Here is a 22239-nt window from a genome sequence, read left to right on the forward strand (position 1 = left end):
TGCGTCAACAACGAGTAACTATTGTTTATCTTATACTTTGGTATTCAGGATAATGTCTCCGTTTTTTCATTAATAAAAATCTTGCGCAAGGATACTCCCAGGCTAGTGCGACAAATACAGTTAAAATCACTGTATAATTCACTTTTGACATTCACTTCATAGCTGCTTTTTCACGCGCCGCTAGGCAAATATACTCTTTGGCATATCGTGCATAGATCAGTTAGGTATACCAGTGTAAAGGTTCAAATGCCAGTCACTTGTCCCATACCTCTCATTTTATTTTTTATACTAAAAATATACAAAGTTTAGTCCCATATGTCTATTATATATAAGCTATATATGTATAAGAACATTTGTATTTACGTTAGAAGTATATAGACACTATGCAAAATATTAGTTTATAATTTATAACTATAAAATTGATCAGACGAGACACGCGGTGCTTTTGCTCCTAGTCTGAATGCAGTGTTTCAAACAAGATGATCCAACACAACTATACTTCATCCAAACATTTGTTGTTGTATAATGTCGTATAATTTTATTGCATCTACAAAATGATAAAAATTAACTATTAACTAATTTTGAAGAAGGATTTTGGTGGTGTAAATATTGTTCTAGAAATAGCCTTCTGAATTGCTTACGTCACACAGTTTTCTATCTATACAATTTTGTTCGAGACCGACATGACGTATCATTGTTCGAGACCGACATGACGTAAGCACCTCAAAGGTCTATTGCATTGTACATATATTGTTATCTACATATACGTGTAGAGCTTAGATATTTCCGATATCGTCAGTTACTATATCATGGGCAGCCCGGTCAATACGTTACTTCGTATATCTTATGTATATGTTACTATCGTAAACTAGGAGTTTCTATCGCGAAGAAAGTGCTTGCTCAGAGATAGATGGGTGGAATTCTCTCATTTGCTTACCAGTTTTAACAAACCAATGACATGCATGGGCACGTATTAATCATACTAGCACGTATCAATTATAGTCCAATAGGCAATACATATTATTATCACCCATCTCTCCGTTTATTAGATAGTGGTTCATTGCAATTGCAGTAGGGCAGCCATGCATAGAGCAGCCACCGAGGATGAATGCATGTATGTACTCAGTGTCATAAGTGTCTCTGGCAAACTACTTGTAAAAGAACTAAGCCAGTTACAAAAAGGTAAAGCAAGTTAGTACAGCTAGGATACAACATGTTTCTGTAACTGACCCCAGAAAACCATGCACCACAGACTAATTGTCTTTGACACTAATTGATTTATTAAAGTTTATTAATATTATGGTGGTGTATTGTAATGAATATAATGGCGGTGTAGTTCTGCCAAAGTGCAACGTTATTGTAATCACAAATCTCAGTTATCTATACCTGCAGATGACGGATATTGAACCGCAATTATCTCATTATCGTGGAGATGCGGTCTGTGCCTGTTTTGTATTTGATGTTAAAGATCTTCGTCCCGCTGCTTGACGTTGTCTTGCTAAAAATGACATTCCTACGCTACCAGACAGTCGCTCCTCTGCCGCTTTTTTATGTAACTGCATCGCCTGGAAAATTGCAAAGAAGTCAAATATTCGTTTGTCAACAAGTGCATGCGTGTCGGTTTTCATGTAGGTAAGAAATGCTTTCTTTGAATTGTCATATCAAATTGGAACAGAATCACTTGCTGAAATATTGATGCTTTTTAGTTTTTAGAAACCTGCTTTCAATCCTCAGTCACAGCACAACTTACGATAAATACAATAGATGACATGGTATATTCATCACATGCAACTTACTACGGTGAATACGAAAACGGTATGCCGCTCCCACCACCATATGCAACGCTATTCACATAAAATTAAACAGTCATCTTACAAGGTTATAACATACCATTTCATACCAGGCCGTTACCATCAACTTTTCTTCCCGTTCACGGGTTAGTTTCATCTTTTCCTGATCGCGCTATAATAATATCACACACAAATATTCGGCACAACATATTTGGCGCATTGAAGTACGCTATGCTACAATTCCAGTAACTTGTTTGACTGTAATTGTTACAAAACTTACATAACTTTCCTCGTGCGTAACAAAATATACGTTCCAAAAATACTGTATATTATACAAAGTTCGCATTCCTATAAATCTATTAAGTATCATCATTACCTCTAAATGCTCGATGAATTTTTCTTTTTCCTGAAGTTGATTCTTTAATGTATCGATCTATAATAAAAAACATCCCAAATTAAGCTCACCATCCATGCCGCATCTTTCTTTACCTAATCATCTTTTATAACTCAAAAATCCAGAATACCTCTGGTGAATTTCCTGGACCATTTTGTTTTGGATCCAATGTTTTGATGACCTAAAGACACGATGGTAATTAAAACACTGCATATATTATCATAATTTAAACACATAGATGCAGCAGTATACTGTATACAGCTATAACATGAATTTCAAGTAATGTAACGTACGCTTTTTGCTTTTTCTAAATATTTCTTGTATTTTACTTCCATTGCTTTCATTTCCTGATCTTTTTTGCTCAACTGTTCTTGCAACTCATTTACCTTTTCCGCTTTAGAAGAAAATACAGAATATTTAGGTTTCAGACATAGGCTTTTCTTTCGCCCATTATATGATTTAATACCGCTGGTTATAAAACAAAACGTCTACCACACCATGCATTCAAAGTGTTTAGTATTTAATCTGAATAAAATCAAACCTGTTGCATTGCTTCGGGGTTCAAGGGACTCCATGTACGTCTTTTTCTTTTGAAGTTCATCGTTCGCGTCTTTCAATTTTTGTCTGAGTTTTGAATAATTATCGTTATTTTTAACAGAAATCACCTATTGTGATAATCGTTAAACATACATTATATTCTGAATTCAAAGCACTTACAAATGGTCCATGTATTTTTGCTGTAGTTCATTTTCTTTCTCCTCTCGTAGACTGCTTTGCTGATTTCTCATTTCCTCTAACTCACTTTCCAGCTCCATATTACGTTGATTCAACTCCCTAGTAAAATATATATTTGTCTCGTTTCAAACATCATGTGCTCGTCATGCATGTGGCAAACGCATAAAAATAAAAGAAAATCAGTTGAGATATCTCATTATCCTTTTGTTGTTAATGCGCTCAGCACACGAGAAGCAAAATGAATACCTAATGAAGATGAAGCATGCATGTCAACTTCTGAGGTCAGACTTTATATGCTCTAAAGTGTTTCACAAACCTCATTTCTTTTTTCAATTGTTCTTTGCTTGCATTGGCGTCGTCCAGCAAACTCTTTAATAACTGAGTCTGTAAAGTTATTTTGAAACTCGTAGTTAAGGCATAAAACGTATTTGCTCCAGACGTAAATATAGCTGTTGTGAGCTACAAAATGCCGCTTCACGTAAAGAATATCGCTAGTGGAAAGTCGGCTTGATATATCAATACTCAGCACAGGTCAGGGGGCGAACAATAAGCAATGCATGCATGTGAACACATTCTATTTGAAAGTTATTGAAACATTTGGCGCTGAAAGGTGCTTTTGCAAGTGCGTTTCATACTTTTGGTTTTCGAGATGCATTGTGCACGGCTGCACGCTGAATACTCGTGTGATTGTATTAATTTTACCTCTTCAGATTCTTGTCCCGCTGATTCTTCTTTTAGTTTTTTATTTTGATGTTCAAGTAACATAATCCTCTCTCTGGAAACGAGAATAAAATAAGTTTTATCAAGCTTTATCATTTTGTTATTGCGTTGCATAGCTAGCTATAAAAGAATGCGTTACTATACACGTCGTATCTGACACTCTGACCAAACTAACCTTGCCTCGGGCGGTAAATCCGCCATAAATAGTCCATCACCATCCGAGCCTTCGGACAATGTGGGTTTCTCGCCAGTTGTTCTGGATACTTCACTTAGAGTAAGTTCTTCATTTTTCTCCCTGAGAGCATTTCTTTCTTGTTTTAACCGCTGCAAAAATGAAATTTGCAATAATGCAATTTTCAGCAATCAAAATTACTGAAGGTCGAAAACCTTTTAGACAGGACAACTATTAATGTAATTTGTTTTCACTTATAATTCCTCTATAATATTCTTATTCTTTCCCACCTCATTTTCTCCTTGAAGCTGAACTAGTTTGTCTTTAGCTCGCTTGGATTCAAAGTCCGCCTAAAACGATACATTCTGTTATAGTTAACGTTAGCTATTATATAGAATCCGCGGATATGTCTAAAGGCTTTTTTATTCAATATCTGCCGTCAATGAACTACAGTAGTTTCCTTATTGAAAACGTACATTCATTTAAGAATAGAGTATCTCAAAATATACGCAACTTTATGTTTGTTCTTTAATTGTTAAATTGGGTGTCCCTATGGCGCAGTAAAGAACCACAGATAACCTAATCTTTATCATAACTAGGGATCCAAGGATAGTGCAAAGTTTTCATGCCCTGTAATACCTAAGCAACCAGACGTTTGTCCCAACATAGACATTTTGACTTATGCCAGTGAAAATGTAACGAACTAAGTTAAACATTAATCAAAAGGAAATTACTCAAAGTACTCAAATTACGTTAGCCGCGGAACTGTCACTATTAAATTATAGCTAATTTTAGTTGCCATGTAAACCGGCCAAACCGGGCGCGATTTTCTCAGTGTAGTCTCTTTTCTTCGTCAAACAACTGTGACTACATTCACTACATTTATATGATGGCTACAATTTATCCGTCACTTCATAAGAATAGCCAAAATAGTTGCGTTGTAAATAATGTAAATAAACCGCGGTGCATATTATGTCTATGATGTGGATACTTCGACGCGTAAATCGATACAAAACAATATACTTATAATCAATACTGTATACCGCCGAAATGATTTGATTACTGCACAAAATGTCCGTTTTGTATAGTATCATTTATGTACTGTATGCAGAATATCAGGTATCGACTTGCTATCGACATAATATACATTCGTGTAAGAGTCTATCAATACATAAACAACACGGCGTCTTTTCTTTCTAACCTCTTAGCTCTATTTATGGAATAAACCTTCCAAATTATATTTGTGTTGAATTGAATGCTCGTAATTCATAGCATAAGTTGATAAAGTGCGTAGATTCTCAAAGAATTGCTCGATTTTTACGCCCGGAATGTTTTGATCCAATGCTCGTCGCTCCTCGTTTCTTTACATCGTGAATAATGTTTAAGTCTCGACGGCACATGCGCAGTTGCGACGTGTAAGAAAGAATCGGGTGTTCCGGGGGGTAATTCTGCGCAAATCCCTTTAAAACAAAACCCAAACCGCGGAAAAGCAATGCTTCAAAATTTACTGTAACCGCCAAAATCCCTCAATATTTTGGTGAACTTTGCAAAAAGGGTATAGTGCTTTAATAAATAAAGCAAGTTAAACTGATTTAAAAAGATCAAATTACTGATCATATACAAAAAGTTACTATACGCATAAATCAACCTACCCCCCGTAAAGTTTACACTATGACTGACTGACTGACTGACTGTCTGACTGACTCGTTTGAATTTTCGCCACTCATCACAATACTGCAAAGTTTCTCAAACTTTGCACTAAAAATGACATATTGCCATGCGGAGTCTTTTGGTTTTGTAGCATGCAAGTTTACCTTATCTGCGCGTCTTTCATTTTCAGATACCGAGTTTTGTAATTGATGAACCTGAAAATAATGGTGCATGAATTGGGGTAAAGCATATAACGAAAGAAATGTTAAAATCCATGGTATAATCATGTTTGTTGGAGGCCGCACTCTCGTTTTCCTTATCCGGGAATAAAAATTGCGGGAAACGAATGGCATCAGTAGTGTCAAATTCATGTACCTGTTTCTTGTAGTTTTCAAGCTGTGTTTTTAAAGCATTCGCTTTCCTTAAATCCTGAAGAGAATAAAGAAGTTTTTCAGGGATCTTCTAACATGAATAAGAAATTAACGATTGAATTGACTATAGCTTCGCTCTATGTATATATATATTGAGGTAGCTAATTGTCGAAGTCGCAGCGAGATAAAAAGCTTTCCTGGTATTGGAATAGTGGCAACTTTATTGGGGTGAGAAGAAGGAGAAGCAGAAAGAGCAGCCAGAAAAGAAAGTTTCTACTTACTTCTTGCAAATCAATAGTTTGCTGCATATATGAAGCGTTTTTCTCTTCCATTGTCTTCATTTGTTTCCTCATTTCCGTCAATTCCTCTTAAAATATTTAAAACATGCAATTGTCTTGAACAAGAGTGACAGAATAAATCATGAAAATATGAATCATGAAAAATGAACAATATTGCCAAATAATAATCAGTAAAAGTTGTATAGTTTTACCATGATCTCATAAAATATTCTCACCTAATTTCTTTTTGTACGAATCAATAGTGGATTCATACTTTGCCTGAAAAGTTAAGTTAAACTCTGGTCACTTACGAAATGACATGTTTCACGCATTTATCAAAAGTTTATCGCACTTCAAAAGTAAAACTGACCGCACTGATAACCAAACCAGAGGGTCTTATATACAGTTTGGGTTGACGACATTAACAATGATATGCAATTGTTCCGCATTATAAAGCCCTGATACACGGTGCAATATTTCTTGAAACTTTCAATGCAATTCTACTTTTCCAAGACAAAGGTTTGGTACTTGCCAAATTTACATCTCTCAAACGAAGAATTGCATTGCAAGTTGCAGGGCCTTTAGTGGCCAGATTAACGCTTTCAGTAACGAAACTTACGACTTTCTCTTGAGTGTGACGAAGAACATCCATTTCATCTCGTAACTGTTGGGATTCTTCAGCGAGACTCTGAAGTTGTTCTATCTGAAATGCACAGAAATAGAAATAGTATATACTGTCATATAATCGTCGTACCAGAACTGCTATGCACCCAGAATATTTCCATTACTCACTCGTTCACTTAAATCCAAATTTTCTTTCTCATATGTGCTGCATTTTATTCGAAATTCATCTCGACCTGTTCAAAACAGCGAAATCCATTGTTTATTTATATTTATTTATTTATTTATACTCTTCGCCATGTTTGGCTGGTGAGCCCCACAGAGTTTTAACTCCAGTTATGGGGTCCCTTGCTTACAGTACAATTATACTAAATAGAATAAGAATATTTACATGAACATTAGTGGTGGACATTATTACAAAATATTATACAATACAAGGTTGTTTCACAATATGTTGAACATGCATGGATAACTCTCAACAACACAACTTTACATTTAGACTATACAAAGGACGAGACGAATTACATTTTACACATACACTCTTAAACGTTTGCGGAATGTCCACGTCATATACATGTTCTGTGAGATAGTTATAATAATTAAACAGTTCAGATTTGAATTTAGAGATTGAGAGTTTGGAGTCGCGGAGATGTTCTGGTAATTCATTGAAAATTCTTGGGGTTCTGCAGTAGAAACTGTTCTGAAAGGTTGTCGTGTTTGCTTTATGTATATTAAACGTGGTGTAACGACCTGTGGTGTCTGATCGTCTTGTGATGCGTTCTGATTGTTTAATGCAGATGTTGGGGTCACCTTGTGAATGTTGGAATAGGTACATGATGTCCAGATATTCGTGCCAGTAGGTTAGGGGCAGCAGACCGATCTTCAAAAGCCTGTCCTTGTACGTAATATTGGTCCGGAATGGCAGTGATAATATGAATTTGGTAGCTCGACGCTGAACTTTCTCAAGTTGTTGTATTAGGGTGACTGTTTGCGGAGCCCAATAAATCATTTAATTGGTTTATATCCAATAAATCATTTAATGTAGAGAATTGAACGAACAATTACGAAAAAGATGGCAGATGTTCATTTAACCAGAATATAGATTTAACAGCACTGCGGAGGAAACCTGACGTCCCTATACATAAAACTGTATTCAATTTCAGATTATTAGATGTTTTCACGTAGTTTTTTTTTAGCTGTTTATGCTTTACACATGAAGCGATTGACATGTAACAATTGTCTCTTTTGAGATATCACAGATCTCTTTCCAACCCGAGATTATACGGAGAAGATAGCTAGTGAAAATTTTATTACTAAAAAACATGCGGCATTCGCGAAAATTGTTTACGGAAACGAACTGGCGTTCTTTGAAGAACAGGCATAAAGAGGTTATCTTCCTAAGGTTATCTTGTTTTAGAATTTCATGTCTTCTCGTTTCCCCCGTTAAGAAATTCTTGCAAATGTGCTAAATTTTGTAAATAACATGAAAAATGTGCTAATAAGATCATCATACTTGATTCAAGTGAGAAGTTTTGGTCTTTAAGTTGTTCAAGTTGTTGTTGAAGCTGGTTCACACGTTCGTTTGAATTTCTGCAATAAAAAGAGAAGAACAACATGTGATTATTACCTCTAATGCGGCGAAAGCGGAAAATTTAAATCAATAGAAAAAAAGCTCATTATCTATTGTAATAAATGCGTTCGGGGGCTTAGAAGTGGTACGTTCGTGCACAGTAGACCTAAACGTTTGTATAATTCGAAGATAGTTTCTCATTTTGTGTTGCGCCAAAACGTGTCGCATATTTCTGGCTACGATCGAGGGACGTAATTTTTAGTTGTCTTTTCAGATTTGTGGTTAACATTTGAATGGTATCATCCAGTTGTATCTGTTTCTGATATTCGTGGCAGTAAACCAGTGATGAATGACTGAATATTGAACAAGAATGACTTTAACAAACCCAGATTGACTTTTATCGTCACTTCTTTTATTCAACTGTCTTCTCAGTATTTCATTCTCTGTCTCGAGTGTGGAATGGTGCTCTCGCAATAAGGATAACTATTTGGTAGAAAATTAGATGTTAATTATAACAATCATAGCATACTCTAAATACGAGTTATTATAACTTTATTAACAGATATATGCAATAATTATCGAGCACCAACCTGCTCATCCAGTTCATGACATCTTTGTGAGATTTCTTCTTTTTGAGCCAAAACTGAACTTAATTGGTCAAGGGTTGATTTATGCTAAAAAGAAACACTTGTAAGCCTTATTGTTCCACAATTTCTTGCTTCAGAGTTTATTTTCGCTGGTCTTAAATCAATTTCAGCTAAACACACCATGTTGTATGCACGTTTCCTTTTACCACCTTTTGGTGTTAAATCCATAATGAACTATTGAGCATGTATATGAAAACCAACCTGAACTTCAAGATCTTTGAATGTATCATTATCAACAGGGCTTGAAACATCTTTACATGCCATCAACTAAATACAGAGAAAATTTGCTATTTTCTCTACCATATTCAATATTCATTATATTACATTTTAGATTACCTCTTGAATTGCATTCATGACAACATGTTGAACAGATTCTTCCATTTGCATGATGTTTTGGATATATTCTGATGAAACATTGTTTATTCTTTATTAGTAAATATGAATTTAATTGTAAAGGCTGATTGTAAAGTGAATAAATCGAAGGAACTTAGTTTTCTGCATATTTTAGTTAGTATGCATTAGTTGACCTAGATGTTGAATAATAAAAATTTAAAAGCATTTAAAATTTTCCGTACGTGTATGTACATCTAAAAACATGTGGAAAGCAGCCTTAACATTAACGATTAAGTATTTGATTTTATTGATCTATACATCTTCCTAAGACCTCTTCATAGCTTTTGATTAAGGAACTTTTTAGGCAATAGTAGTAGCAACCTTCTTAGAATAGAAAATTCTGTACCTTGTTTCTCATCACAGTTGACAGCACATCCCAATATAAGTTGCAGTAATCTTCCTAATTCTGCCTTGTCATGTTTCTCGGCTGCATAAATAAGTAATTAAAACTTTAAATTCTATACATACAGTGATACAATGATTGATATTTTTGCTTTGTACAAGTTTTGCTTTCTATAACTTACCGATGCAGGAAACATCAGGCAAAGTAAAACCAACAATATCCATATTAAGAACCTGGAGTTTATACATTAAAATTTTTTGAATATTTTTTATCTACATATAATGTAAAGTACATCAGTAGTCCAGTAGCATGATAGCTTGTGTTTCCCTAACCCTTCCTAGTACCTATTCAAGTTGCCAAGTGCCATAGACAATGGATATCCATGTGACCTACATGAATATATTTACCTCAGTATAATAATCCATAATTCCTTTTAACAACTTCTTTAGGTTACTACACTATATGAATAAAAGAAACATATATTTTACATTTATCCAGATTTTGCTGAATGTTAATGCATAACCATTTAGAGATAGGAATTGTTAACATGTATATATATATATATATACACAAGATTGTCCCAAGAAATTATAGCTTGAAAATGTGACTTATGATTACCTTCAATCTCCAATTATCTCCTACATCTCTTTTCACTTTTGACATCCATTCATCATCAAACCAATCAGGGGCACTAAAACATACATAGTCTTTGGATGAGAATAGCATAGATTAATCCTCTCCCTTTCATTAACTAACAAAACTTACATAGCAGCAAGACATTGACACATAGCCACTCCATCACTTAATTCTGCAGCATTAGACTTCGCAGCTTCAAGATTTTCAAATGTATTCAGCTTTAAATGAAATATCAATAATGAGTGGTAAATGAATTGCTTTAGAAAATAGGGATATGCAAGAATGATTAACACATACCAGTCACTGAGTGGAATTTTTTTGCAATAGCAATAAAAGCGTGATTAATGTAATGGAGTATATTATATACATATAAAAACGTATTGACAAACGTATATAAACGCATAGTTTATAAAATATACGATTATAAAGCTTTGGTAATCAATATAAATCAACATAGAGGCTTATGTTGACAAGTGGCATCATTCACGCAGGGTCCAAGTTATGCGTTTTACTCACCCAAATGATCAAGCTATCGCATAAGCTCTCTTCATCCATATCTCATTCAGTGATGTGTATTTAAAATAAAATCAGTAAAATTTCAAGACTCGGGATGTATTTATTATGAATTTTTCAATATCTCCCTTGATCAGATGATGAAGGAAATTACTATGAAATGAATACACCGTCCTGAGTCTGCAACCCAAACCGCTGACAGTGTCATTTGACAGCAATAATGGTTTCCTTCAAGGAAATTGTAATATATTAGACTTTCAATACTGTGAATCTGTGATCGTAACATTTTAAATCAATAACACCACAAAGGACATATCAATGAGAGAAAAATTTTATCAATCTCAAATTGACATTTTGATTTTTGGGCAAATCTACTGAGGAATGATTGAGGTAATGAAAAATAATTATTATCAGTAATTATCAGTAATTAGTATCAGTACTGGGTTAATCACAATAATTCTGTAAAATGAAAAAATTGCTTTTAAAGTTTACATAAATTGCAGATCTTTGGAACATAAAAGTGACATTCATTATCCATATATAGATCAGTGGAAAATAATTTCTCATCTTCCCTATGGACCCTACCCATTTTTTATCAATACACTCTCAGCAATCCATTGTAGATCTATATGCTACAGTCTATAATCTGTATCAATGCTCAACCTCTTGGGGTCAATGCTATGGGCCTATCACCTATGGCTAAAGGTCTCTTCACATGATCCAATTTTGTTGTATCCAATTCACTTCTGATGGGATTGGTTTTATATTATTTCTTTTCATTTATTGTTTGGATTGCTTGAATTATTGATTTATTATAAATTAATTATATTGTTATAAATTGAAATATAAGGATTGATATTCACAGAGAATATGAAAAATCATCTGGTAGTGCCAGTTGTAAACTTGTAAAAGGTATCACTGAAAGATACATAAAAGCACTTCCTCAGTCGAAAATGAAGGTTGCAGGTTTTTGGGCTTTTAATTATCGTATGTATCTGCCAAAAAACCTTAATAAAAGACAAATAAAGGGCCAAGTCCTAATCCATACCCTACCACCTGCACCAACCAAACATCTTTACATACGCGAATTTACACCTCACAAGCAACGTTTTTCGTAGCTTAGTGGTTGCGTACCACACTGCAGCAGCTAGTAAGGCCGAAGTTGCATTTTTCTTCAACATCGTCTTTGTCTTTAACACCGTTATCTCAGTGCTTTCGTTTTTGCTTTCGTGTTGTTCCCAAAAAAACCTTCAACGTTTGGTTTACGTCCAAGATGATAGAATGTAGAAAATTATAAAAATTGCAATTGCCATCTTCGAAACTATCATCATCATATTTTCCCATACTATTAGGTAAAAAATACAGCCAAGGATATTAGAATTTCATTAAGTGTAGGACAGTGATGAATCGTATTTACTCCATGCGTCAAAATCGTATTCACTGCATGCATCAGTCTTGACAACGTTTACTGCATGCATTAAGAGTATAAAATGTTTGTTTCTTTGTTTTTCACAGCCAGTCAATTTGTCAGATACCGAAATCATTCAACCTTATTGGACATGCAGTTTGGAAGAGGGAATGTCCACTATAGACTTCACTTCACGTTCTTGTCAAAGTATTGAACTGTTTTTACAACGCCTTAGACCCAGAATGGATTCCAAACTATATGACATATATCCACCACTGCCCATGGAAAATATGTATAGACCCCTTGATGAATATAGAACACTAAATGGTGATGGTTTAGTGTCGGTTTGTATGAAAGTACACGACGAAGCTCGTCGTCACAAGATTGCCCTGTATGATCATGTGACTAAAGAATTAAAACACATTGGTCAGATTCCACGTCATCGTTTTGAAATGAGCATTGATACATCTGTTTTCTCGATGGATGACCCTGTGTTTGTTGAAGGTGTGATTGGTGCAATGACTCATGATGCACAGTTTGTAGCCGTCTTAGCTCACAGCAAGAATCTTTGTGTTTTAAGTGTTTTTAACATCCCCAACGCTCTCTGCTTGTGTGAGAAGGATCTGCCCATTAGTGAATTCGGTAAAGATTTTCAACCCACTGGCGTGGCTCTAGTACCTGCCGGTGTCTCTAAATCGCAATTTAACATCGCTGTGCTGGGTTACAAAATGGAAGTCAGAGTCTGGAATTCCGGAAGTTACATGGGAAAAGCAGTTAAATTGGAAGATACTCGTCCAAGTTTTGTTCCAAGTAAAAGTGTGATTAATCCAAGAGAGAGCTTTTTAAGATTCAGTCCCAACGGCCAATACTTGTGCGTTCTGGCTAATATAGAATCTTGTATGTGTATAGTGATGGATTCTATCAGTCTACAACCCCTATATAGAATGCCATATAGTTTTACCTATGGTCAGCTCTGTTCAATCTTTCCATGCTTCACAGTCTGTGGTTCACGTTTCGCTATGTTTACACCACCAGAGCTGAACAGGTATTGGGATCTTGATGCTTACCAACTTCATTTCTTTCGAATCCCCCAAGCAATGCAATGTTTGAAAGATTTGTGTCGTTTGTCGGTTCTTAGTCACGTGGATAGATCAAACTTGAGCAAACTGCCACTGCCTCAGAATTTGATTTTATTCCTTGGTGGAAATGAAGAACATGTTTCTGAATCTGCGAACTCACACAAAAAGTGTCATTTGATGTAAGGAATATTTTGACTAGGAGTTCTATCAAGAAATTATCCACGAATTAAATATTATCCATCATTCCCTTCATCTAAATATCCGCACATCCAAGGAGCGTTGCTTGCGTTGGGAGAAATGAAAATGGTCCTTAGCAGGAGTCGAGCCTGGGCGATTCCAGAACAGTGCTCTTACCGTTCAGCGCAAAGAACGGTAGTGTGGGTTGTAAAGGACCATTTAGGCATTATTGGCAGTTTCATTGTACTTCATTCGTTGTACTGACTGACTACTATAGAAGTCCTATATTATTGTGGCTGCTTTCCACTTTTTTATGTAAAAGCAATTATGAAAAAAGCATATAAATGAATTAAAAGCAGAATTATATAATAAATATAACGGGTAACCAAATACTTGGTTTTGTATCGACGCAGAGTTTTATAGTGTGAACGACTTTGCTGCATTTAATTTTCTCATTCCGAACCGTTTTCACTGCTGCGTTTTTTGCACGCTTTTTGCGTTTTTTACGTATACGCACGTGAAAGTTTAAAATCATTTAAACGATAGATGCCTAGGGTTTGATTCTTTTAATGATTTGATGTGTTTTTCTGGCATAAAATTAATTATACAACAACTTGGAAGATTTTAAACGTTTACGTGCGTGTATGCAAAAAACGTGACAATCGAAAGCAGCTTCATTTGACGATTTGCACCATTTTCATTCCCTTCGTCACTTAAAAGTTGAGATGCTTCATTAACTATTTCTGACATTTCGACAGATGAAGGCGTTCAATATGATTAATGATTTTAGTACCGTTCTGTTTTAAAGCAACTAAGAATATATAATGCATAACTGTCCTAAGCATGTCGAGGAATAGGTTTGATCTTCATGGAGCCGGTGACTCGGAAAATGACGAAGAGAGGTTTATACCCCAACATACACCAGATTCAATATCATTCACATTCAGTGAAAACAGAAATTTTCTCCTGCTGAAACTTCTACTAAGAGGCCTCAGTCTTTGGCATCCAAAATCAAACTATTGCTTCATACGATATCTGAATCGTGGAATGATTGGGGTCGTAAGCTTCCTGCTCTCATGTACGTGTATTTGTTATGTAGCCCTTTTGGTGTCAACGAGAAACATTGGTGTAACGAGCGATTGTATTGGCGTTGTAACTTCTGTTGGTGGACTTCTGAGTTATCTTTTCGCTTCATTTTACTTTCGATCTCGTGATATAGAAGACAACATGATTCCTATTACCTTTCACATATCGCATTTGAGGAGATTTCCGAGACAGTTGATGTATTACAATATCAGAACGGTCATTTCAACAATTGTGTTTATTAGTTTGATTGGTGGTCTGGCTACCTCTACGTCGAACGGTTCTCGTGGGCTTACAACCAGCCTAATAGATGCTGTTTATCCTTATCATGACACATTCCGAGGATGTTTGCTTTGGCTTGTATTTGTTGCCCAAGTTCACATGGTAGGAGCGTATTTTGCTGTGGTATTTATTGTTGACTTACTTCAACTCATGAGCAATGTCCGACTTCAGCATCAACTGTTTAAGTTTACAAAGTGGACAAAAGGCGCAGAAGCGGCCATACATGATCACATGTGCAACTATATATTAAAGATTGAGAAATCCTGCTGTCGCCTAAAATGGTGGTTTCTAATTCACAACGTGTTTCTTATAATAATAGTACCTTTAGATGTAATTGGTAACTTAGATCTAACTCATTCCGATAAAGAAACTATATTTTTCGCCTTGTTGGAAATTGGAACCGTAGCATTTATATGGCTTCTTCCACTTTACCTTGCTGGAAAAATAGAGAAACACGACAAAAATTTCCTTTGCACAATTAACAATCTCTGTCTCTCTGCTAATGGGAATTCTCAGGAATTTATTATCTTAGCTACCGATAGCGAACCCAACGAAGAGAACATCCAGAATTTAACTTTTATACATCGCATGGAAGTGCAGTTACTCGTGGACTATTTAAAGAACATTAGGTCAGGTTTTCGATCAGTTGGCTATGCATTCCAGTTGAAACTCTCACTTATTTCTACAATGATTTCTGTAACAGTATTGATTTTTAAGATAAACAATGGGACAGTTAGCCTGTGATTGCTGATCTGCTGGAACTGATAAATATGCGAATCAGTATAATCAGTATTTCTCTAGTCAGCTTCGCGTGTGCATAAGTCACCGGAAAGCTAAGTAGAGGAAGAGGTGGTATATCGCATGCCGCATGCAGTATCTTTTCCACGCTTTTCAACGCGAAAATTGTTGCTTTGTAATTTTTCATTTAGATTACCTTCACGTGTTGCCATGCATGAAAAAATTATGGAGATTAGATAGTTTCAGTCTATCAGCTGTACAGGAAAAGAGATTGTATTTTTTTCTATACTTTGCTTCATATGATCTGAAATTGCTCATTTCGATAACGCAAGGCAGAATGCCACCGAACTGGCCGGAGCTGGAGAACAAAAAGTTATTCATCAAAAATACAAATTAGGTATCCAACTAGAGTATAGGCGCCAAAATCTTTCGCGAAAAAGTAGAATCGCTTCCTACTTTTATCAATTCACGCGAATAAATTCGCCTAGTGGAAAACGGGCTTTATGTGCGCTGAACTTGAAAGATTTGGGTGACGTTCGGCGAAGAGATAGATTGAAGTGTGTCGAGTATCTTACGGAAAATACCGGATGCACATATCACGATGATAACTAAATAAAACAATTTAGGCACATGCTTCTTAAATTTTCACTCCTTGTATTTTCCTATTACAATTATTTCTCTACGGTCCGGAGAGAAATTAAACTGTTACTAGGTGCATTAGGTAGTAGCTACATTGGAATTTATTCTTATAAGTAAACAACTTCGTGCAAAATACGTTTTGGTGTTAAGAAGATTGACCTGGGAAATTATTTCTGATATTTTTTAATTAGTTCTTCGAGCTTTGCTTCATTTGCTCCAGTTATAGAATCAATCTAGAAATAATGAAAAAATTTTTCCATTCCAGTCATATGTTAAGAAGGATTAGAGGATCATCGAGAAAAGTTTAATGGACACATTATTGGTGAAATGGGTTTCCAATAAGTGAAAACGTAACTGTACCTTGTCTCCGTTTTTATAGAAGAAAAAGCTAGGCATTGCACTAACCCCTTCGGATTCTGCAACTTCCTTTAAAAAAAAACAAATTAGGAAAAACAATTTAAAAGGTAGTCTTAATTCATATGTGCATATATTATTAATGTTCTTTACTTGCAGGCGTAGCTAAAGTAATTAAATAACCCACTTTAGTAAGGACCAAAATGGCCTAATTTATTAAATTTTAATGACAATTAGGAGCTTACTCTAACCTTAGATCACATTATATATTGGCACTAAAAACCATAGGTATTGTATGGTTTTTAACCCTAAAATCTGTAGGTACCATACAGTTTTAAGTGTGCGGCCATTATAGCCATTTTAAAAAAGAAAAGAATTCAGAGAACAAATTCACAAACCGAATTATTATCAACATCCACTTTAGCAAATGCGACATTCGGATATTCGTTAGCTAATTTCTAGAAAAACAAAAAAATACATAAACATTGCTGAGTGCCTAAGGTTGTACTATGACATTCAAGTAAAATTGCATGGATTTCCATATATTTGTTCAGTACTGCACAAAACAAAAAATCCATTAAGTGAAAATCAATAATAGTGATCTGTTTGTCATGTTTAAAGTAATTGCAATTCTGTTGTAATATGGCTGACCAATGACCATAGTAACTTATCAGCATGTCTTATACACTTGCTATATTTTCCATGTTTACTGTTTATTCTAAATTTAGAATTAAGAAATTAATGAATTACCTTCACATACTAATCTCACCTCGAAAGCAGGAGCAATGTGTTTGCATGGTCCACACCAAGATGCTGTGAAATCTATGACCACTAATTTATCTTTGTGTTCTTCACGAAATGCATCAAATTCCGCCTGAGATATTATATATATAATTATATATAATATATATATATATAAATATATATATATATATATATATATATATATATATATATATATATATATAATAATATATATATATGTGATATATATATATATATATATATATATATATGTGTGATATATGTATATATATATATATATATAATATATATATATATATATATATATATATATATATATACATACATATATCACAAACCCTTCTCCGATCCCGTTTACTTTCATTTCATATACGTAAATCACAAAATAAACTTTAGTAACTATATCAACATTTATTCACCTCCTACGTTTCGGGGCATTGTCCCTTCTTCAATATTCATCCTTGAAGAAGGGGCATGCCCCGAAACGTAGGAGGTGAATAAATGTTGATATAGTTACTAAAAGGGTGTCGTTATTGTCGTTATTAAAAAGGGTGTCCCTATCAATATATATACAAATATATAAATATCAATCACATGAGCATTAAACATTGTTTATTTCGCTCATTTTTGTCTTGTTTCTTTATTATTATCAATATTGTTAACCTTACTATTATATTTATGAAATTTTTAATAAAGATTTTCACAGATTTCCCATAAAATTAACCTATGCAGTAAAATCACGTGACTGATATTGACGTATTTATATATGTATATGATATTGATATGTATACTGATATTGAATTATTTATGTATTTATATACGTATTTCAATATGACAACCTTTTTGATAACGATTGTATATATATATATATATATATATATATATATATATATATATTTTATGATTGTCATACTGTAGCATGACATGCATGGAATCCATCCCCTCGACCCCACTTAAGAATAATAATATATATATCAATATATATATATATAACAAATGGCTAAATGGACAACTTATGCCACATTTTTATGCGACATGATGTAGTTATTCCAAGATGATGCAACGTAGCCGACCACGCCGATTTTCTGGCTATTTCGGAACAAATTAATAAGTTATATAACACAATAGCATACAACAACTGAACAACATATTAAATTAAACGTCTTATAATTATACCAAACGTCCTAGTGTACCATTCATTACCTGAGTTTCTAAATATTTAACCATTATCAAGTGAATCTGGAAAGCGAAGTCGAAAAGGAAAGAAAATATCTTGGAAAATCGTGCTGTACGTTGTTGCAACTACGCCCTGACACCCGACAGTTCCCGACAGTAATTTGCAATGTACATGTTTTTATTATGAATATCACCCTATTTCACCCTCACCCCCCCCCCCCACAGGTAGCCGCCCAGACATGTTTCGCGAGCGCCACGAGATAGTGGTGGGCGATACTGGGGTTTTATGATTCGATACGATATCGATATTTTTTTATCGATATTTTCGATACGATATCGATACTGATACTGGCACTTTTCACCTAATTTATGCAGATCGTGGTCTTCCCATTGAGTCTTCCTCGCAGCCTCCCGTTCGCGGGTTTCCAGTCGATCTTAATCGGTGGGCAGCGTGAGGAATGCTTCATAGGTCTGAAATACTCCATGTAATCCTCACGTAACCTAATATCGAAATCATCGATACTGAAAAATAGTATCGATACCAACAACCAAATTCTTAGTATCGAAAGTATCGATATTTTAAAGAAATATCGCCTACCACTACTACCACGAGAACGAAAACATGGGGTGGTTCGAAATGGAAAACAAAATCATCCATTTATTGAACAACTGAACAGAAATATTTCGATGTAAATAGTTTAATTGTCAACAGAAGTACATATTAATTAAATGCATAAGATGCAGGTTCAGTCATTCACAAGATCTATGAGAGTATTTCTAAACCGTTGGCTTATCCACTGTTTAAGCTAAACGCCTTTCGAATAGCTGGCCCCTGACCCTGGGGCCGGTTGCATCAAGCCCGTTTAGCTTTAACGGTGGATAAGTTCGAAATAGAAAGCAAGTCTGCCGTTGTATTATTACACTTCACTGTCCCATCAATTTGTCCCGATATTTTTTTTACAATTTCTCAACCGGGGGTTTTGATTTGCCAAAAATTGATTTCAAAACTTTTTGAATGTACGGTAGAATTTTCAATGCTGAATCGTTATCAACCATTCATGGAACAAATGGTGAAATGTAATTTTATCTTACAGTGTAAAATACTTATTAAACACAAGTGGTAAGCTAAAATTCTTGACTCGTTTTGTCCGTTGCAAAGACTATGGTATACCTTCACGTCGGCTACTATATAGAGAAAATAAACAAAACCTAATGTCTCATTTTCGTTTTCTTCTTCGAACTAGTCTTTCCATCTGCCCTAGTACACGTTCTCAATGCATCGTCCCTATTTCGTTTTCTATCACCTCGTTTTTTTACACTTTCATCACTGTCTGATATCTCAGTACTTCTCGTTTTATTCCTGCCGTCATTCCTTAAATTGCCGTATGATTTTTTCTTCTCTTTCCTTTCATTGTTAATGTACTCTCTACTCGTTTCCCCATGGTTTTCAGATCGCTTAGTCTTTGATTCCTTATTCAGTTTCACCTTTCTTTCCATTTCTCGATTATGAAGATCCTTGGACTTGCCATTTGTTTTCTTGCTTTTGCCGTCGGTTTCATTCTCGTTGTCTAATTCGTCGTATTTAGATTTCCTCGATTTCTCCCGTTCTCCACGATTAAAATTCGATTCTTTACTCTGAACAATCTTTCTTTTTCCATGGGTCTTTTTATCGTCAACCTCTTTGGCTTTTCTATTTGCTTTTCTGCGATTGAAAGTCATTTCAACATCGCTCTCATCAGAATCAGATGTAGGTTTTCTGGATTTCTTTGTTTTTTCCTTCTTCGCTTTTTTGCTTGTCTTTTCCCTGCTAGGACTTTCTGTTTTAACTGTTACTTTCTCTGAATCCTCACTTGGCATGTAAAGACAAATTGAAAGTGTCAAATATTTTTGTAGCTATATAATTTGACTTTTGCTACTTTGGAAAAAAATAGTCAGGTATGGCTTCCCAACTGTGTTTCAATATTTAAATCTTCATGAATCCCTTGATTGATAGCAAATTTATTGGAAAAATGATACCAATAATGAAAACATGATAATTGAAGTATTCTTATAAAAGAAAAACATGTTGTACCTCTCATTTGTATCTATTTCACTGTCATGTCCATCATGTTGAAACTCATCAGGATACAATTCTTTATAACCACTATGTCCCCAGCTGAAAGAGGACCACATTTTACATATTATTAGTCAAAAGATCACATAAGAGTGAATAATATTGGGTTCATACTAAGTAAATTAAATGGTTGAAATAACTGTGTTTTAGTGACAGCAATTTTCCAAGCACTCACCGATCTTTCCTTGTTTCCTCGTACTCTAGAAGAAGACGGTTCCACTTCAGACTTTCTTTCTTCTTAGCAGAGGACAGGCCACTGTCACTTCTCATGTAACCCCTTAAAAACATTAAAACCTACAATTATAGCATGATCTTACATGTTTATTTATATTTGAAACAGTCACAAAAGTTGTATGGTTTACATAGAATTGATACCAATAAGATTGTATGTGTCACTCTAAGAATATTTTTAGTAAAATATTTCAACATTTATCTATATATACCTGATATTGCCATCATGCTTGTATGACAAGTCTCTCTCACGAGCTTGCTTTTTTAACCCCCATTGCTTCCACATTTCATTTTGCTCTTGAATCTAATTGGCATACAAATTAATCTTTAAACAATATTCACTTTTTGATCTTATTCAGAGCTAAAAACTACATAGTTAATGGTCATATTTTTGTCTCTACTCTTGTTTGTTTATAAAAGTGATACAAATACTTCCTTCAGGCCTATTTCAATTTTCAGGGACTATATAGAGACAAAACTGTTACATGCCATTTTTTCACATAGATTTCACTAATGGTAATCCACAAGAATAAAGGGATGATGTAAGCAGCCTAGGCTCAATTAAAAATCGGAAACAGTGAAGGGTATATTCTAATTTTAATTCTCTTCTGGACTCAACCTTAAAAGCTGTTTATAAACTTTATATATATATAAATATAAATATACAATTTATTGCCAAATTACAAACCGCACCACATGTGCGTAGGTTTCTTCTTGTGTTAATCTGTATTTAAATTTTACCTTATTGTGTGCATCAGTATGCCTTATAATGTTCTTTAACAAACTTTTATCAATACTTTTTCTTGCACTCAATCCACTCAACCAACTGCCATCTTGGTCCATGGCCATGATTTATATCAGCATGATTAGCATTCCACGAAATATAATATATAGAGTTCAGTGTGGAAGTTACACCTAAAAAACCAAAATTCCTTAATTTTCCTTTCTTCATTCTTTTCATGACATAAACTTTAGGCGTGCTTTAGGCTACCTACTTTAGGGATTTAGAAAGAACCGCAAAAAAACCCAAAATTAAATGAGTATCGCTATCCACGCAGACTACGCACAACTTGAGACTGATTTAGGCTCTGATGCAAAAACAGCCCTAACCATTGAAATACACAGTTACTTGACTTCCTTGACCCGTTTTAGGGCCTGTTCATGTCTTCATGAGACGAGCCAGTCGGGAGTCCGGTCCATATGCATGCAATTTTACAAATATAGTGAAATGATATATGATGCGAGATTCCGGCACTGCCGAGCTAGCCCGACTAAACAGGGCTGGCTCGTCTCATATCAGTCATATGAACAGGCCTTATTTAGTCTACAGCTTCCATATCCAGTAATAATATCCAGTATAT

The 22239-nt window shown here is 34.7% G+C and overlaps 4 protein-coding genes across 4 annotated transcripts; 1 reads left to right on the forward strand and 3 right to left on the reverse strand.

The window, feature by feature from the left end:
- Positions 1 to 273: 273 nt before the first annotated feature.
- LOC114526335 (protein Hook homolog 3-like) lies at positions 274 to 10974 on the reverse strand. Its single transcript, XM_028547918.1, has 29 exons — positions 10837 to 10974; positions 10450 to 10538; positions 10303 to 10375; positions 10092 to 10142; positions 9866 to 9917; positions 9688 to 9768; positions 9285 to 9352; positions 9150 to 9215; positions 8892 to 8975; positions 8687 to 8784; positions 8245 to 8321; positions 6903 to 6967; positions 6730 to 6813; positions 6347 to 6389; positions 6114 to 6199; positions 5837 to 5890; positions 5626 to 5676; positions 4102 to 4161; positions 3815 to 3963; positions 3622 to 3694; positions 3236 to 3303; positions 2902 to 3018; positions 2726 to 2808; positions 2478 to 2578; positions 2315 to 2365; positions 2167 to 2223; positions 1891 to 1962; positions 1387 to 1565; positions 274 to 547 (listed from the first exon to the last, which is right to left on the reverse strand). Exons 1-28 carry the CDS (start codon positions 10873 to 10875, stop codon positions 1422 to 1424), a joined length of 2136 nt encoding a protein of 711 aa, XP_028403719.1. The 5' UTR covers positions 10876 to 10974; the 3' UTR covers positions 274 to 547; positions 1387 to 1421.
- Positions 10975 to 11134: 160 nt separating this feature from the next.
- On the forward strand, positions 11135 to 13829 carry LOC114526336. The gene is made up of 2 exons (XM_028547919.1): positions 11135 to 11223; positions 12349 to 13829. The coding sequence occupies exons 1-2, from the start codon at positions 11215 to 11217 to the stop codon at positions 13501 to 13503; spliced, it is 1164 nt and encodes a 387-aa protein (XP_028403720.1). The 5' UTR covers positions 11135 to 11214; the 3' UTR covers positions 13504 to 13829.
- Positions 13830 to 16225: 2396 nt separating this feature from the next.
- Positions 16226 to 18708, reverse strand: LOC114526361 (thioredoxin-like). The gene is made up of 5 exons (XM_028547947.1): positions 18562 to 18708; positions 17363 to 17467; positions 16992 to 17051; positions 16600 to 16665; positions 16226 to 16472 (listed from the first exon to the last, which is right to left on the reverse strand). Exons 1-5 carry the CDS (start codon positions 18583 to 18585, stop codon positions 16407 to 16409), a joined length of 321 nt encoding a protein of 106 aa, XP_028403748.1. The 5' UTR covers positions 18586 to 18708; the 3' UTR covers positions 16226 to 16406.
- Positions 18709 to 19229: 521 nt separating this feature from the next.
- On the reverse strand, positions 19230 to 21760 carry LOC114526370 (uncharacterized protein NKAPD1-like). The gene is made up of 5 exons (XM_028547959.1): positions 21620 to 21760; positions 21091 to 21182; positions 20823 to 20924; positions 20606 to 20689; positions 19230 to 20383 (listed from the first exon to the last, which is right to left on the reverse strand). Exons 1-5 carry the CDS (start codon positions 21725 to 21727, stop codon positions 19744 to 19746), a joined length of 1026 nt encoding a protein of 341 aa, XP_028403760.1. The 5' UTR covers positions 21728 to 21760; the 3' UTR covers positions 19230 to 19743.
- Positions 21761 to 22239: the final 479 nt, after the last annotated feature.

This window comes from Dendronephthya gigantea, unplaced genomic scaffold (assembly GCF_004324835.1).
Source record: "Dendronephthya gigantea isolate DGI-Jeju-01 unplaced genomic scaffold, DenGig_1.0 000038F, whole genome shotgun sequence".
Classification (NCBI taxonomy): Eukaryota; Metazoa; Cnidaria; class Anthozoa; order Malacalcyonacea; family Nephtheidae; genus Dendronephthya; species Dendronephthya gigantea.

Coding starts and splice junctions, on each gene's coding strand:
- LOC114526335 (XM_028547918.1), bottom strand. CDS start 10,875: ATGGATGAAGAGAGCTTATGCGATAGCTTGATCATTTGG. Junction 10,539..10,836: donor GCGATAGCTTGATCATTTGG/GTGAGTAAAACG, acceptor TTTCATTTAAAG/CTGAATACATTTGAAAATCT. Junction 9,216..9,284: donor TCATGAATGCAATTCAAGAG/GTAATCTAAAAT, acceptor CTCTGTATTTAG/TTGATGGCATGTAAAGATGT.
- LOC114526361 (XM_028547947.1), bottom strand. CDS start 18,585: ATGGTTAAATATTTAGAAACTCAG. Junction 17,468..18,561: donor TTAAATATTTAGAAACTCAG/GTAATGAATGGT, acceptor ATAATATCTCAG/GCGGAATTTGATGCATTTCG. Junction 16,666..16,991: donor TGGATGTTGATAATAATTCG/GTTTGTGAATTT, acceptor TTTTTTTTAAAG/GAAGTTGCAGAATCCGAAGG.
- LOC114526370 (XM_028547959.1), bottom strand. CDS start 21,727: ATGGCCATGGACCAAGATGGCAGTTGGTTGAGTGGATTGAGTGCAAGA. Junction 21,183..21,619: donor ATACTGATGCACACAATAAG/GTAAAATTTAAA, acceptor TATGCCAATTAG/ATTCAAGAGCAAAATGAAAT. Junction 20,925..21,090: donor AAGCATGATGGCAATATCAG/GTATATATAGAT, acceptor AATGTTTTTAAG/GGGTTACATGAGAAGTGACA.